Raw genomic sequence first — 18,191 nt, 5'->3', positions numbered from 1 at the left:
CAGGACATATCGCGCCGCCGCTTTGAAGCCTTTCTGTTAGCGCTGTGAGGGGGAAGTGGGGGGAACCCCCCCACTACATTTACAAGTCCTCGCGCTCACGTTGGGGGGGAGTTTGGGGGGAACCCCCCAAAATACACTGAAAACTCCCATTCTCCTTTCCATTTTCGCTGTTCGGGAGTTTCAGTGTAGTGTGGGGGGGTGTCCCCCTCCCAACGCTAGCTTGAGGACTTGTAAATGTAGTGGGAAGTGGATCCCCCCATACACACATCCAGTAACGGAAAGGCTTCAAAGCGGCGGCACACATGTCCTGTGCGCAAATGTTGCTGTGGGATTGTCAGCGCGCCAAAGTCCGGTGCATTTTTGATGGGACACCATGAAATATTCAGTTCTTTCTTAAGAAATGTTCACATATCAATGTCAAATCTTTTTTATCTCTGGAAAAGAAAGTGATGTAATTGCAGGTAAACAACAAAAATGTTCCTTGATTTACTCATGAAACAAAAGATATTCACAAAAATGTGTATTCTAACTGAGGAATAAATTAGGACACCCCACTTATCCTCCCACTTAAAACGGCTCAAATCACACACAGGTGTATCACATCAGGCTATTGTTGATGTGAAAGTGCATGCCTCTCCAAACATTAAGATACTGCACAAATTTAACTTGCATGATAGGGGTGCAAGGAGGAAACCTTTGCTCTCTAAGAGAAACATCAAGGTCAGACTGAAGTTGCCAGAGACAGCACCTAACATAAGAAATGCCTGCACCACATCAGACCTAGGGTCCATCCAGTCCGGTGATCCGCACATGCGGAGGCTCAGCCAGGCGTACCCTGGCGAATACCTTAGTCACTCATATCCCTCAATGTGTCCTGCAAGAAGATGTGCATCCAATTTTCCCTTAAATCCTAGAATGGTGGTTTCCTCCACCATCTCTTCCGGAAGAGAGTTCCAGGCGTTCACCACTCGCTGTGTGAAGCAGAACTTTCTGACATTTGTCCTGGCCGTATCCCCTCTCAGCTTCAGGCCATGACCTCTGGTCCAAGTCTGAGTCACATTTGCCAATGTGAATAACGCTGTTTCTTGCTCACCATCCTTTCCCCCTTGCTCTATTTTGTCGATTCCTTTTAATATTTTAAAAGTCTCTATCAGATCCTCTCTCAGTCTTCTCTTCTCAAGGGTGAATAATCCCAGTTTTCTGAGGCGATCTTTGTAGCTCAAGTTCTCCATACCTTTTACTAGCTTCGTTGCTTGCCTCTGCACCCTCTCCAGCAGCGTCGTATCCTTTTTCAGGTATGGAGACCAGTGTTGGACACAGTATTCCAAGTGTGGTCTGACCATTGCTCTATAATCCCCTTCTTTATCATTCCTAACATCCTGTTAGCTTTCTTTGCCGCCGCTGCGCCGTCCTGTCTATCAGTACCCCCAGGTCCTTTTCTTGTTTGCTCTTCCCCAATGTTATACCTAACAGTTTATACTCATGCTCCTTGTTTTTCCTGCCCAGGTGCATCACTTTGCATTTTTCTACATTAAAACTCATCTGCTAATTCTCTGCCCATCTCTCAAGTTGTTTCAAATCTCTCTGGAGTTCCTCACTGTCTTTTTGTGACCTGATTGCCTGGCATAGCTTTGTGTCATCTGCAAACTTGATGATAACACTGGTCATTTCTTCTTCCAGGTCATTTACGAAGATATTGAATAAGATAGGCCCAAGAACCGAGCCCTGAGGCACACCGCTAGTTACTTTTTTCCAGTCCGAGTATTTCACATTTATGCCCACTCTCTGCCTTCTGTTTTCCAGCCATTTTCCTATCCATCCTAGTATGTCCCCTTCTATTCCATGGCTTTGTAGTTTTTTGAGAAGTCTCTCGTGAGGTACTTTGTCAAACGCTTTCTGGAAGTCCAAGTATATTGTGTCCACCGGTTCTCCGCTATCGACTTGTTTGTTCACTCTCTCGAAAAACTGAAGTAAGTTCATCAAGCACGACTTCCTTTCCTGAAGCCATGCTGACTACCTCTCAGCAGGTCATGGTTATCCAGATGCTGTACTATGCTGTCTTTAATCAAAGCCTCAACCATTTTCCCAGGGACCGATGTGAGATTCACAGGTCTATAGTTTCCCGGTTCTCCCCTTGATCCTTTTTTGAAGATTGGGATGATGTTCGCTATCTTCCAGTCTTCTGGTATCCATCCGGAGTTAACGAGGGATTGCAGTAGTTCTCCGATTTCTACCTTTAGTTCCTTTAATACTCTCTGGTGAATTCCATCTGGGCCAGAGGATTTGCCATTTTTTAGTTTGTCAATCTGATAGTATATCTGGTCCAGATCCACCTTCATTGTGGTGAGGCTCTCCTCTATTTCCCCCTTGAAGACTTTCACTATTTCGGATATTGATGTGGCGTCTTCCTTGGTAAAAGACAGATGCAAAGAAGGAATTTAATCTGTCTGCAATCTGTTTGTCCTCTTTGATGTATCCTTTTCTTCCTTGGTCGTCGAGAGGGCCCACTGTCTCCTTTGCAGGTTTCTTCCCTTTAACGGACAGATAAGTCTAAAATTGAATTATTTGGACACCAGAAAAGAGGACATGTCAAGCATTCCAGAAAAAGAACCTCATACCAACTGTGAAGCATGGAGGTAGAAGTGTCATGGTTTGAGGAACATGTGAGACCATCTGTAAGAAAATTAAAGCTGAAGCAGAACTGGACCCTGCAACACGACAATGATCCAAAACATACCAGTAAATCTGCCAAGGACTGGTTGAAAACTAAGAAATGGAGAGTCCTGGAGTGGCCGAGTCAAAGCCCTGATCTTAATCCCATTGAGAAGCTGTACATGCAAGAAACCTCTCAAACATCTCATAGTTGAAAGAATTCTGCATTAAGGAGTGGGCCAAATTTTCCTCAGAGACTGGTAGATGGCTACAAGAAGCGTCTCACTGCAGTTATTTCAGCCAAAGGGGGTAACACTAGCTATTAGGGTGTAGGGTGTCCTAATTTTTTCCTCAGTTAGACTACACAGTTTTGTGGATATGTTTTGTTTCATGAGTAAATCAAGGAACATTTTTGTTGTTTACCTGCAATTCTCACTTTCTTTTTCAGAGATAAATAAAAAAAAGATTTGACATCGATATGTGAACATTTTTTTTAAAATAAATCTTTATTGAATTTCCAAACTACAATTGTGCAAACAACATCTATAAATAATATTACAAAAAGAAAAACACATTGAACTTACAGAGAATAATATACAATTATTTTCCCCCACCCTCCCTCCTAATAATCAAGTAAAATAAAACCTGCAAGAAACAATCCATAAATTCCCCTAATCAAATTCTAATGCAAATCCCTCCCCCCTCCCTCCCACCCTGGATGTGTATGTTTAAAGATCCATAAATAAAATCAGATATCATTCCTTACAAAATTTAGTCAGTTGTTCCCAAACATCCAAAAATTTCCTATAATGCCCCTGCTGTATGGCCATCAGACATTCCATTTTAAAAATATGACAGATTCCCACCATGTGAACATTTCTTAAGAAAGAATTGAATATCTCATGGGCTGTCCTAATTTTTTCACATGACTGTATGTCTCTGTGATAGCAATAATATTCAAACCAGCTTCTAACATCAGGGCTTGCAGATCCTGAACTTTATTAGCTAAACTTTGAGCATTTGTGCTTGTTGTTTTTCAGCAACATTTTACTAGTATTTTTCTGTATAATGTTTTACCTACTTTTCCCTTTCTCTTTGTTGATGATAGTATTAGCATTACCTTCTCCATTGCTGTTTTGTTTTTGCATTTTCTGGGGGTGACTCTTTGATTCCACCTGTTTCCCTTTGTCACCCCCCCATTCTAGTTCAAACACTTAGTCACATACTGTTTGAATTTCTCAGCAAGTAACCTTCCCACTATAGAAAGATATAGGCCATCCCTGCAATATAGCCTTTTGTTTTTCCGTATATTGCCCCATCCTCTTATGTATCTAAAACCTTCTTGTTGACACCAGACTTTGAGCCATTTGTTGAACTTCTCTATATTATGAAGCCTTTCTTCTCCCTTACCCCAGGTAGGGAGTATTTCATAAGAACATAAGAAATGCCTTCACCGGATCAGACCCAAGGTCCATCCTGTCCGGCGACCCGCACACGCGGAGGCCAAGCCAGGTGTTCCCAAATGGACACCTTGATCACCCGTATCCCTCAACGTGATTTGCAAGAAGGTGTGCATCCAACTTGCCCTTGAATCCCAGAATGGTGGTCTCTGTCACAACCTCCTCCGGGAGAGCATTCCAAACGTCCACCACTCGCTGTGTGAAACAGAACTTCCTGACATTCAGAAAGGACTACAGCCTGTACCAAAGACTAAAGACCTTCCCCCAGCCTCTAGAAAAGCTTTCAGTGCTTCAAGCATGCCACTGTTGGCCAAATCATTTGTCCCCAAGTGGATTACAATATCAGGTTTAGAGTCTTTACTTCTTTGATCAGAGTCGGTATGCGATTAGTATCTCTGATGGCAGAGGATCCAGGAAGGCATTTAACTTTGTTTGGACTCATAGACTCCCTAAATTAATGTCTCTGATAATGGAGTCCCCTAATAACAACAAGGGTTTTTTTTTGTGTGTTTTGCTTTTTATTAGTGCTTTGTGGGTGTCTCTTATTTTGATTAACATACTTTGTTTGTATGCTCACCTCAGAGTCCATTCTCTGCATCAGAATGCTCCATTACATCAGGAGCAGTAATTGGCAGGGTGGATGCCTCTGTGTCACTGGCCCTAATCTGCCAGAGCCTACAGTTCTCCATTTATTCATGAGTTGTTTTCTCTGTGGCAGTGGTAGTAAGTTGGCTACAGGAAGTGCAGTTTTAGAAGATCCTTTTAATAGCAACCAGTTCCTGTCTGAGTATGTTGATCCCCTCCCTCTTAGAAGAGAGCTGGAGACAGATGGGGCAAACCTTAAATGACCCACAATTATTACATTGAATGAGAAAGCCCTGGAGATTGGTTGAAGTGAATGTTAAAATGTGTTCGGTTTGTCGGCAATTGCTTTGTAGCGCTTAAAGAGGACAAAGAAATTGCCGACAAACTGGACACATTTTTTTGCGTCTATTTACCGAAGAAGATGTACACAGCATACCGGAACCCATCAGGTTATATGCTGGAAATGAAGGCGGAAAGCTGACGATTAGTCTAGAGGAGGTGTGTAGGCAGATTGATAGGCTTAAGAGCGATAAATCCCCGGGACTGGATGGCATCCATCTGAGGGTCATTGAGGAACTGAAAGGAACCATAGCTGAACTGCTTCAACTAATAGCCAATCTGTCGATCAAATTGGGAAAGATTCCGGAAGACTGGAAGGTGGCGAATGTTACGCCGATCTTCAAGAAAGGTTTGAGGGGAGATCCGGGAAACTACAGACCTGTGAGTCTGACCTTGGTACCGGGAAAGATGGTAGAGTCACTGATACCGATCTTCAAGAAAGGTTCGAGGGGAGATCCGGGAAACTACAGACCTGTGAGTCTGACCTCGGTACCTGGAAAGATGGTAGAGTCACTGATAAAGGACAGCATCATTGATCACCTTGATGGACACAGGCTGATGAGGACCAGTCAGCACGGTTTTAGCAAAGGCAGATCGTGCTTGACGAACTTGCTGCACTTCTTTGAGGGAGTAAACAGACAGATAGACAAGGGCGATCCGGTCGACATTGTATATCTGGATTTTCAGAAGGCATTCGACAAGGTTCCGCATAAACGACTACTTAGGAAAATTACAAGCCATGGAATTGAGGGTGAAATATTTACGTGGATTAAAAACTGGCTGGAGCATAGGAAACAGAGAGTGGGGGGTAAATGGACAATATTTGGACTGGAAGAGCGTTACCAGTGGGGTGCTGCAGGGCTCGGTGCTTGGACCCATGCTTTTTAACATTTTTATAAACGATCTGGACATAGGTACGACGAGTGAGGTGATTAAATTTGTGGACGATACGAAGTTATTCAGAGTAGTGAAGAAGCAGGGGGATTGCGAAGATCTGCAACGTGACATAATCAGGCTCGAGGAATGGGCATCGACATGACAGATGAGGTTCAACGTGGATAAGTGTAAAGTGATGCATGTCTGTAACAAAAATCGCCTGCACGAATACAGGATGTCCGGGGCGGTACTTGGAGAGACCTTCCAGGAAAGGGACTTGGGAGTTCTGATCGACAAGTCATTGAAGCCATCCACACAATGTGCGGCGGCATCAAAAAGGGCAAACAGAATGCTAGGAATGATAAAGAAGGGGATCACAAACAGATCGGAGAAGGTTATCATGCCGCTGTACCGGGCCATGGTGCATCCTCACCTGGAGTACTGCGTACAGCACTGGTCACCATACAGGAAACAGAGGGTTGGAGTAAAGGGCCAATACTCAGACTGGCAATGGGTCACGAGCGGAGTTCCACAGGGGTCGGTGCTAGGACCTCTATTGTTCAATATATTTATTGACGATCTGGAGACGGGGACAAAATGTGAGGTTATCAAATTTGCTGATGACACCAAACTCTGCAGCAGGGTTAGGAACACGGAAGACTGTGAAAACCTGCAAAGGGACCTAACGAGACTGGAAGACTGGGCAAATAAGTGGCAAATGAGTTTTAACGTAGAGAAATGCAAAGTCATGCATGTAGGGAAAAAGAACCCGATGTTCAACTACAAAATGGGGGGAACACCGCTAGGGGTGAGTAACCTTGAAAGGGATCTGGGGGTGATGGTTGACACATCACTGAAACCATCGGCGCAATGTGCGACAGCCTCAAAGAAAGCAAACAGAATGCTGGGCATCATCAAAAAGGGTATCACAACCAGGACGAAGGAAGTCATCATGCCGCTGTATCGCGCAATGGTGCGCCCGCACCTGGAGTACTGTGTTCAATACTGGTCGCCGTACCTCAGAAAGGACATGGCGGTACTCGAGGGAGTGCAGAGGAGAGCGACTAAACTGATAAAAGGTATGGAAAATTTATCTTACGCTGACAGGTTAAAAACGCTGGGGCTGTTCTCTCTGGAGAAAAGGAGACTTAGAGGGGACAAGATAGAAACCTTCAAAATCCTAAAGGGCATAGAGAAAGTGAATAAGAACAGATTCTTCAAACTGTGGGGAGCCACAAGCACTAGGGGTCACTCGGAGAAATTGAAAGGGGACAGGTTTAGAACAAATGCTAGGAAGTTCTTTTTTACCCAGAGGGTGGTGGACACATGGAACAAGCTTCCGGAGGAGGTGATAAGCCAGAACTCTGTACAGGGGTTCAAGGAAGGTTTGGATAGGTTCCTGGAGGATAAGGGGATAGAGGGGTACAGATAGAACTTGAGGTAGGTTATAGAAGTGGTCAGTAACCACTTCACAGGTCGCGGACCTGATGGGCCGCCGTGGGAGCGGACCGCTGGGCAGGATGGACCTCTGGTCTGACCCAGTGGAGGCAACTTCTTATGTTCTTATGAAGAAGGACATGGTACTACTCGAAAGGGTCCAGAGAATAGCGACTAAGATGGTTAAGGGGTTGAAGGAGCTGATGTACAGCAAAAGATTAGAGAAACTGGGCCTCTTCTCCCTTGAACAGAGGAGATTGAGAGGGGACATGATCGAAACGTTCAAGATACTGAATGGGATAGACTTAGTAGATAAGGACAGGTTGTTCATCCTCTCCAAGGTAGGGAGAACGAGAGGGCACTCTCTAAAGTTGAAAGGGGATAGATTCCGTACAAATGTAAGGAAGTTCTTCTTCACCCAGAGAGTGGTAGAAAACTGGAACGCTCTTCCGGAATCTGTCATAGGGGAAATCACCCTCCAGGGATTCAAGACAAAGTTAGACAAGTTCCTGCTGAACAAGAACGTGCGCTGGTAGGGCTGGTCTCAGTTAAGGTGCTGGTCTTTGACCAGAGGGCCGCAGCATGAGTGGACTGCTGGGCATGATGGACCACTGGTCTGATCCAGCAGCGGCAATTCTTATGTTCTTAACAGGTGACCTGTGATTGATAGGAATCAGCAACATCACTTACGTAAGCTGAATGTCCAAGGATTAAGCGCTGTGGTTGAGAGAAAGTCTGGAGTGTCCTGACTTTGAATGATGAGGTTTTAGTACAAGATTAAAAGACTTACACGGTCACATCCTCTGCAGTCTTAAAAGCTCTTCTGTTGGTTCTTCAAAGACCATTTTAACCAACTTTACTCTTACACCTAGGTTTGGGCATCCATTTGCACTGCATCTGGAGAAGGGAATCACTTGGGAAGTGCTGCAGAAAGAAATCCTGGAGAAACTACACTGTGTCCTGCGACCTAATGTATGTCTGCAGGTAGGTGTCAGAATGCAATATTGTTTTGTGTACCTGTTGAAAGGTGAGTGGGGAGGGATATTTCTCAATTTATGACTTCTCACTTTTAATTTATGAAGCTAAAGAAAATAAAAAAGTGCCATGACTAGAGGTGGCATCAACAGACGTTCATCTGTCTGGGTTCGTTCCAAGGTCTGATTCCTAATGATCTCTGAGCACTATAAAAAAGTTAATAATTTAATTTATAATCACTGTTTCTATAGGATTTGAGCCACTTCTTGTTTTTGATTTGCATTTGCTTGTTTTGAAATGTGCTATTATTACATTTTGTTGCTTCCCTGTGTATTCTTGGTGTTAAAACCATTTACAGTCCATCTGGTAATAAAGAATCCAAAATTAGAATTTGATGTAATTACTACCTTCCATCCTATTTCTGCTTTACCAGTGTTGGCAGAAATTGTTGAGGGATAGTGTATGTTCAACTTGAGGAGTTTTTGACACAGTATGTGGTGTTAGATCATTTCAGTACAGTTTTTGTAAGGTGCATAACATTGAATCACTCATAGCTGCCACTTTAGATGAAATTTCATCGGTGGTTGAATGCCTTATGATATGATGCATCAGCTGCATTTGATACGCATGATCATTCCATCTTACGAAATGATTGTGTGCTTGTGGCCTTGCATTTTGTCTTGGTTTGAATTCTTTTTGACAGGTTGAATGCAGGAAATCTGTGTGGATGGTCATTTCTCTCATAAGTGACCATTGTTGACTGGGATACTGCAGGACTCTGTGTTATCTATCCACTGTGCTGTTTAACTTGTATTTGTTGGCTTTATGCAAGTTATTACAGCAATCAGGTATATCATATTATATTTACACGGATATTAATTTTTTTCATCAAAAATATGCAGGCATTATGTTCTCACATGTAGGTGACGTCATCCACGGAACCTGGCCCGGACAGTCAAAAAGTATACTGTCACTTTAGAACTTTAAGACTGCCCATATTGCGTGCTTATTGGTGCCTTCAATGGCTCGTGGAATCTTTAGTTCTTAGTTTAATGCGGAGCTGAAAAGCTCTGTTTGAGTACCTTTTTGTGTCTTCCCATTCTTATCATGTTTGTTTTCTTTCATTTCTTCTCCTTTTATCAAAACATTTTCATTTTTTTTTTTTGCTTTCAGATTCTTTTCAGGCGTTCCCATGCCGGGAACTTCGACTTTTTTTGGTATACCATCTACTCGATCTTACCAGGCCATTGAGCCCTTTGACTTTACATCGTCAAGTTTTTCCATCGAAGTCCAAGGCTCCTAGTGGCTTCAAGAGGTGCACTCAATGTCAGTGGATCATTTCAGGTACAGAACCGCATAACTGGTGTGTTCAGTGCCTAGGGTCCTGTGCATTGAGACATTTCATGCGTGCTCTGTTCGCACATTTAGAAAAGATCGTTTAAAGCCAGGAAATTTTCAATTCAAGAAACTTTTCGGTACAACTTTGAGAACTTCAGGTATGGCTGGTGACTCTGACCTCAATGCACAGCCACAAATTACTCCAGTATTGACACCAGAACCAGCTGCATTGACTACAAATTCAACATCTTTGTCTTCGGTGCCACCAATGTCAGGGGAGCATCGTAAGGGAGCTGAAAAGCATAAACAAGTCTTCCCCTTGAAGCATGCATCGGCATCATCTCAAGTGTCGTCTTCATTGATGCACTCGAAGCATTGACACTACGATGTCTGATAACCAGAAAGACCCGTTTCAAGATTTCAAATTTACGCCCAGTAGCGTCTATGACGAACTATCAAGACTCAAAGTAAACAAAGCCATGGGACCGGATAACCTACACCCCAGAATGCTCAGGGAGTTAAGGGAAGTCCTGGCAGAACCATTATCTGTTCTTTTCAATCTTTCCCTAAGTACAGGAAGGGTCCCCTTGGACTGGAAAACCGCCAACGTAATCCCACTCCACAAAAAGGGCTGTAGGACAGAGACAGCAAACTACAGACCAGTGAGTCTCACGTCTATAGTGTGTAAACTCATGGAAACACTGATCAAACAGAATCTTGACACAATCCTAGACGAAGAAAAACTGCGTGATCCACACCAGCACGGGTTCACCCAGGGTAGATCCTGCCAATCTAATCTGATTAGCTTTTTTGACTGGGTTACTAGACAACTGGACGCCGGAGAGTCACTGGACGTGGTATATTTGGACTTCAGTAAAGCATTTGATAGCGTCCCTCATCGGAGATTACTGAACAAGCTGAAATTGATAGGATTAGGAGACACTCTAACTACATGGGTTGGGGATTGGCTGAGCAGTAGACTTCAGAAGGTGGTGGTGAACGGTACCCCATCCGAAGCATCGGATGTGATCAGTGGAGTGCCGCAGGGCTCGGTCCTGGGCCCGATTCTATTTAACTTATTCATAAGAGATATGACGCAAGGACTTAGAGGAAGGGTATCACTGTTCGCCGACGCCGCCAAACTTTGCAACATAGTAGGCAAAAGCTTATTACCTGATAATATGACACACAACCTACTGTTGCTGGAACAATGGTCAACTACTTGGCAGCTAGGCTTCAATGCTAAAAAATGCAAGATAATGCACCCGGGTAAGAGAAACCCGCGTAGAACTTAAATACTAAATGGTGAGACCTTGGTTAGGACCACGGCGGAACGCGACCTAGGGGTGATCATTAGTGAGGACATGAAGGTTGACAATCAAGTGGAGAAGGCTTCCTCCAGGGCAAGACAAATGATGGGGTGTATCCGCAGAGGTTTCGTCAGCAGGAGACCTGAAGTTATGATGCCGTTGTACAGAGCCATGGTGAGGCCTCACTTGGAGTACTGTGTTCAGTTTTGGAGACCACACTACCGAAAGGACGTGCTGAGGATCGAGTCGGTTCAGCGAACTGCCACCAGGATGGTCTTGGGGCTCAAGGATCTCACGTATGAAGAAAGATTTAAAAAATTGCGGCTGTACTCACTTGAGGAAAGAAGAGAACGGGGAGATATGATTGAAACATATAAGTACATCACGGGACGCATCGAGTCAGAAGATGATATCTTCTGACTCATGGGTCCCTCGACCACCAGAGGGCATCCGCTGAAAATCAGGGGAGGGAAGTTTCATGGTGACTCCAGGAAGTACTTCTTCACCGAAAGAGTAGTGGATCATTGAAACAGACTCCCACTCCAGGTGATAAAGGCCAGCAGCGTGACGGATTTTAAGAGAAAATGGGATACTCACGTGGGATCTTTAAGGGCGTAAATTCAGGGGAGGGGATACTTGGAATGGGCAGACTTGGTGGGCTATAGCCCTTTTCTGCTGCTTTTTTCTATGTTTCTATGTTTCTATCTCTACAATGGGTGTCTTCTCTGAGGTGTGCCTCAATATCCAGCACAGCCAACCTCTGTGTACTCACGTGGGATCTTTAAGGGAGTAAATTCAGGGGAGGGGATACTTAGAATGGGCAGACTTGGTGGGCTATAGCCCTTTTCTGCTGCTTTTTTCTATGTTTCTATCTCTACAATGGGTGTCTTCTCTGAGGTGTGCCTCAATATCCAGCACAGTCAACTTCTGTGTACCCTTACCAGTATCCATACTGGTGCAATTGCTGCAAGATCATCTTTGATTGCTGTTAAACCAGAAATTAGCTGTGCTATTGCATTCGCACCCAGTGCAAGTTCCAGTACCATCTCTCCCAGCCTTGACCCAGTCCAAGCATCGATCACATAGTCCATCAAAACATCGATCTGGAACTCCTCAACATTGAGCATCTATATCAAATAAAATCAGGCATGTGTCCTCTTTCAAGAGCAGACATTGGTGTTCATCGTCCCATTCTTGATGCTCTCCTTGATGTTCCTCTTCCAATAGAGCTGACATTGAAGAATCTGATTCAGATTTGTCACCATGCTCTTCCAACAACTACTCACATGATGAATCCTATGGGATTCCATTGGACCTATCATCAACTCCTCGATCTGAAAGTCTGTCCTTATCAACTTTGACAGATGGGTCAAAAGCTCCCTATTAACATGGAGTTGAGGAGAAACCCAAGGCAGTGGCGTACCTAGCATATGTGACACCCAGGGCCCATAATTTTTTGGCACCCCCCCATCTGTACGAAAAACATGATTTTTAGTAACAATCCACACGTCGCACATGAGTACCTAGGAAAAGGCAGCATCTTACATATGCATTGAGCAGTACAACATCAATACACCCATTGTAAAACTAAACAAGCCAGACTAGTACAGATCAATCCTACACCGTCAATCCTAACAGAAAACCATGTCTTTCGAACACCCAGAACACAGAAAATACCTTCGCCTAGTATGGAATATGTAATCACAAAATAACCCCTCCCCCTTTTACAAACTGAGGAAGAGGGGAAATCCGACAGTCGATCTGACACATCGGACAAAAGTATCAAATAAGGATACTGAGCAAAGACATTGTAAAAGAGGGCTCGGGACTGAGTGGGAATTTTTGGAAAAAGGACCTAAGGATGCATTACAGGGGCCCAGGGCCAAGGACACTGAGCAAGAACATTGTAAAAAAGGGATCGGGACTGAGTGGGAAATTTTGGGAAAAGGACCTAAGGACGCAATGCAGATGCCCAGGGCCAAGGACATTGAGCTAGGACACTGTAAAAGAGGGCTCAGGACTGAGTGGGAATCTTTTGAAGAAGGACCTAAGGACAAATTGCAGGGGCCTAGGGCACAAATGAAATTGGCAAACAGGACTAACAGAGAACAACGGAATCCAGAGGAACAACCAAAAATAGGGAAACAGGCTGAGGATGAAACAGACACACCACAGAAGGAGGATGATCGAGACGAGGCTTGGGGACTGGCAACTCACGAGGGGGTCGCCAGGAGCGCCAAACCACGAGGAAAGCCAGCAAGAAAGGCGAACAACCGGGACTTACATTGCCTCTACACAAATGCTAGGAGCCTAAGGGCTAAAATGGGAGAGCTGGAAATCTTAGCCAACAAAAAAGGCCTAGACATAATTGGAATCACAGAAACGTGGTGGGCTGATGACAACAAATGGGATGTGGCTTTACCAGGGTTCAAACTCTACAGGAGAGATAGGTCACACAAAAAGGGTGGAGGAATAGCGCTATATATAAAGGATTCCATACCTTCAACCAGGATGGAAACAACAAGGGCGGATGACTTGGAATCACTATGGGTTAAGCTATCCGGAGGAACTGGAGCAGACATAAAATTGGGTCTGTACTATCGCCCACTGGGACAAACGGAAGAAATCGACCAGGATCTGGAGGTGGAACTGGGGCAGGTATGCAAAAGTGGAAGTGTGGTGGTGATGGGGGACTTCAACTACCCGGGAATGGACTGGAGTATAGGGCACTCAAACTGCACGAGGGAGACCAAATTCCTGGAGGTCACGAGGGACTGTTTCATGGAACAGCTGGTCACAGAACCAACAAGGGGAGATGCCACTCTTGACCTAATCTTCACCGGACTAGGGGGACTCGCTAAAGAGGTGGCGGTACTAGCCCCACTAGGAAACAGCGATCACAACACGATCCAGCTCAGGATAGAAATTGGATCATCAAAGGTGAAAAGAACTACAACGACAGCACTGAACTTCAAAAAAGGGAATTATGATGACATGAGGAAAATGGTGGGAAAGAAACTCAACGACACCGCAAGGAAGATGGAGTCCGTAGAAAAAGCCTGGACCTTACTCAAGGGCACGGTGCACGAAGCACAAAACCTGTGCGTCCCCAAGTTCAGGAAAGGGTGCAAAAAAAAAAATAGAACAAAAAACCCAGTGTGGATAACAAATGCAGTGAAAAAGGCAATAAGTGACAAGAAGGCATCATTCAAAAAAATGGAAAAAGGACCAATCAGAAGACAACCAAAAGGAGCACAAAAAACATCAAAAGGAGTGTCACCGAGTGGTTAGGAAAGCAAAAAGAGAATATGAAGAGAGACTGGCGGGGGAAGCAACAAACTTCAAATCATTCTTCAGGTACGTCAAGGGGAAGCAACCAGCAAGGGAGGAAGTGGGACCCTTGGATGATGGAGGCAGAAAGGGAGTGGTAAAAGAGGAAAAGGAGATAGCTGACAGGCTAAATGAGTTCTTCACTTCAGTTTTCACGAGGGAGGACACAACCAACATTCTGAAACCTGAGGAGATCGTAAAAGGAGAGCAGGATGAAAATATGATCCAACTAGAGGTGAGCAAGGTGGATGTCCTCAGGCAGATAGACAGGCTAAAGAGCGACAAATCGCCAGGTCCGGACAGCATTCACCCAAGAGTACTCAAGGAACTAAGGAACAAAATAGCTGAGCCACTTCGACAAATATGCAATCTATCCTTAAAAACTGGATAGATTCCGGAAGACTGGAAAATAGCAAATGTCACGCCCATCTTCAAGAAAGGCTCAAGGGGAGACCCAGGAAACTACAGGCCGGTGAGCTTGACCTCGGTCCCAGGAAAGATGATGGAAGCGCTGATTAAAGACAGCATCTGGGAACACATCGAAAACACTGGGCAGCTAAAGCCGAGCCAACATGGCTTCTGCAAGGGCAGGTCATGCCTCACAAACTTGTTATACTTCTTTGAGGGGGTAAACAGCCAGGTGGATAAAGGGGAATCTATAGACATCATTTACCTTGACTTCCAAAAAGCCTTCGACAAGGTACCACACGAAAGACTGCTAAGGAAGCTATGGAACCATGGGGTGCAAGGGGAGGTCCACCGATGGATCAAAAACTGGCTGGTGGACAGGAAATAGAGGGTTGGAATAAAGGGCCATTACTCAGACTGGCAATGGGTCATGAGCGGAGTTCCGCAGGGGTCGGTGCTGGGTCTGCTCCTGTTCAATATATTTATTAACGATCTGGAGGCAGGAACAAAATGTGAGGTTATTAAATTTGCGGATGACACCAAACTATACAGCAGGGTTGAAAACACGGAGGACTGCAAAAATCTCCAAAAAGATCTGACAGCGCTGGAAGAGTGGGCCAAAAAGTGGCAAATGAGCTTCAACATAGGGAAATGCAAGGTCATGCATGTAGGGAAAAAGAACCCGATGTTCACTTACAAAATGTGGGGATTACCGCTAGGGGTGAGTAACCTTGAAAGAGACCTGGGAGTGATGGTAGACACATCATTGAAGGCGTCGGCGCAGTGCGCCACAGCCTCAAGGAAGGCAAACAAAATATTGGGCATCATTAAGAAGGGTATCACAACCAGGACGAAGGAAGTCATCCTGCCACTGTATCGTGCAATGGTGCGCCCGCACCTAGAGTACTGTGTCTAGTACTGGTCGCTGTACCTCAAGAAGGACATGGCGGTACTTGAGAGAGTACAGAGAAGAGCAACTAAGCTAATAAAGGGTATGGAGGACCTCTCATATACTGGCAGACTGAAAAAGCTGGGACTTTTCTCCCAGGAAAAGCGGAGACTTAGAGGAGACATGATAGAAACCTTCAAGATCATGAAGGGCATAGAAAGAGTAGACAGGGACAGATTTTTCAAATTATGGGGAACCACAAGTACAAGGGGGCACTCAGAGAAATTGAAAGGGGGAAGGTTTGGAACAAACGCCAGGAAGTTCTTTTTCACCCAGAGGGTGGTGGATACATGGAACGCGTTACCGGAGGATGTCATAAGCAGGAGCACGCTACAGGGCTTCAAAGAAGGTTTGGATAGATACCTCGAAGACAAAGGGATTGAGGGGTACAGATAGGAGTAGAGGTAGGTTATAGGGATAAGATTAGAGGCAGTTACAAAATTAGTCAGGGACACTGTTCAGGCAATTAGGCCTGATGGGCCGCCGCGGGAGCGGACCGCTGGGCAAGATGGACCTCTGGTCTGCCTCAGCGGAGGCAACTTCTTATGTTCTTAAAACTGTAGTGTGGATTTTAGCCACAGTGGTAACAGTTCTGACGCTCATAGAATTCTGGGCATCAGAGCTGCTACCACAATGGCTGGCGCTAAAAAACGCTCCACAGTTTTGTAAAAGGTGGGATAAAATAGAAATACATAGACAAAGGTTAAATTGAACCAGAAAGAAGCTGGACTCTGCATACAATGCAACACCACAGAAACAGTGACACATGTCTCCTAAAGCAATAAATAAATAGAAAATTTTTTCTACTTTTGTTTTCTCTGGTTTCTGCATTCCTCATTTTCTTGTTACTCTCTTCCTTCCATCCACTGTCTGCCATCTCTCTGCCCCTATATGGCATCTTCTCTCCTTCAATGCCCCTTCCAGAAACTGTATACCTCCCCCTTCCATCTCTCCTTTCACCCCTATTGGTCTGGCATCTCTCTCTCTGCTCCTTCCCTCTCCCACACCTCTCTTCTGCAATCCCTTTCTTCCCTCATTTTCCTTTTCAATTTATTTTCTGCATCCATCTAGATTACGTTCTTACTACCCTCTCATCAATTTCCTTTTTTACTGTCTATCTACAGCTCACCACCTCTTTCCCTCACCTCCTCCAGTATTTCCCTAACTCGATCCTTTTCCCCCCATCATGTGCCCTCCTTTTATTTATCCCCTCCTTCCATCATCTGCCCCTTCTTTCTCTTCCCTCTCCTTCCATTATCTGCCTTCTTCTCTCTCCCCAGTTCCATCATCTGCCCCTTCTCCCCACTTCCATCATCTGCCCCTTCTCTCTCTTCCCCCCACTTCATCAGCATCTGCCCCCTTTCGCTCCCTACAACCCAATTCCATGCAGTATCGTTCCCCCTTATGTCTCTTTCCCTGCAATTCCTTCAGCATCTGTCCCTTTCTCTCCCCCACCACGCATCCATAGCACCCTGACCCCCCTTTGTCACCCTTTGCCATGTTTCCATAGCAGCCTGACCCTCCTTTGTCACCCTTCACCGTGTTTCCATAGCACCCTGACCCCCCTTTGTCACCCTTTACCGTGTTTCCATAGCACCCTGACCCCCCTTTGTCACCCTCCACACCCTTTCATGCCACCCTGACCTCCTTTCTTTCTCTATCCCAAAGGTCCTGCGATGACTGCTTCTGCTCCGATGGAAGAGGTAAGTGACGTCGGAGGGGGCTGGGCCGGCAGACGCAGTTAGTTGCGGCAAGATCTCGCGATGACTGCGGCTGCCGGTCCCCCCCTCTTCCCCCCCCAGATGTCACTGACCTCTTCCCAGTCATCGCGGGACCTTCTTCACTTCAGTGTGGCTGCTGACTCTGCTCTAAGTAGGGCAGCTGCGCTGAAGTGCGGTTTGAAGCAGCGCGGGTGGTTCCAGATCCGGCCGGCTGTGCACCCCCTTGGAGTGTGCACCAGGGGTGGACCGGCGCCCCCGCTTGGTACGCCACTGACCCAAGGCAGAGCTTATGAGATCTTAAAACACCAAGCAGTGGTCTAAAGACTGCATCACAGTGCCTCTACATAAGCTATGCAAGTTGGACACTTTATCAAACCTTGGACAAACCACAACTACAGCATCATTCACTAGTAGTTGAATGACCCTAAACTGATCAACCAGTTCTTGTTCCTATGCCAGAACGCCACCAGACAGAGGGCAAAACCTTTCACAGATTTGGTAGAAGAATATTCCTGGCAACAATGCTCACTAACAGAATATTCAACTACAACTTTTATTTAACTACTTATTAAAAATCTCTCTTTTTTTTTTTAATTCTTTATTCATTTTTAAACTTTCATCAAGTGTACAAAAATTCATAATAAACACAATTAATCTGAGCACTTGAACATCTTATCATTATAATCTATAAGTAGAAATGTAACCCTCTCCCCACCTTCCCTCAAAGCCCATTATTCGTTATAAGATCATATACTTATTAAAAATCTCTAATCAAACATCTACTGACATGAGCAGTACCTTCCATCGAACC

General features: G+C 45.0%; 1 protein-coding gene across 5 annotated transcripts in view; it reads left to right on the top strand.

Annotated features, from left to right (window-relative positions):
• USP31 (ubiquitin specific peptidase 31) overlaps positions 1-18,191 on the top strand; it is a 377,558-nt gene that overhangs the window by 100,137 nt on the left and 259,230 nt on the right. For all 5 annotated transcript variants that reach the window (XR_004536457.1, XR_004536456.1, XR_004536455.1 and 2 more), the window contains one exon: positions 8,222-8,333. Coding sequence is in view for 2 of the 5 variants with exons in the window: in XM_033914358.1 (XP_033770249.1) it covers positions 8,222-8,333 (112 nt within the window). In the remaining 3 variants the exon portion in view is untranslated. The remainder of the gene's footprint in view (positions 1-8,221; positions 8,334-18,191) is intronic.

Source organism: Geotrypetes seraphini, chromosome 11, assembly GCF_902459505.1.
Source record: "Geotrypetes seraphini chromosome 11, aGeoSer1.1, whole genome shotgun sequence".
Taxonomy (NCBI): domain Eukaryota; kingdom Metazoa; phylum Chordata; class Amphibia; order Gymnophiona; family Dermophiidae; genus Geotrypetes; species Geotrypetes seraphini.
Note: the sequence above shows the minus strand (reverse complement) of the source record. Positions and strands in the feature narration are given on the sequence as shown.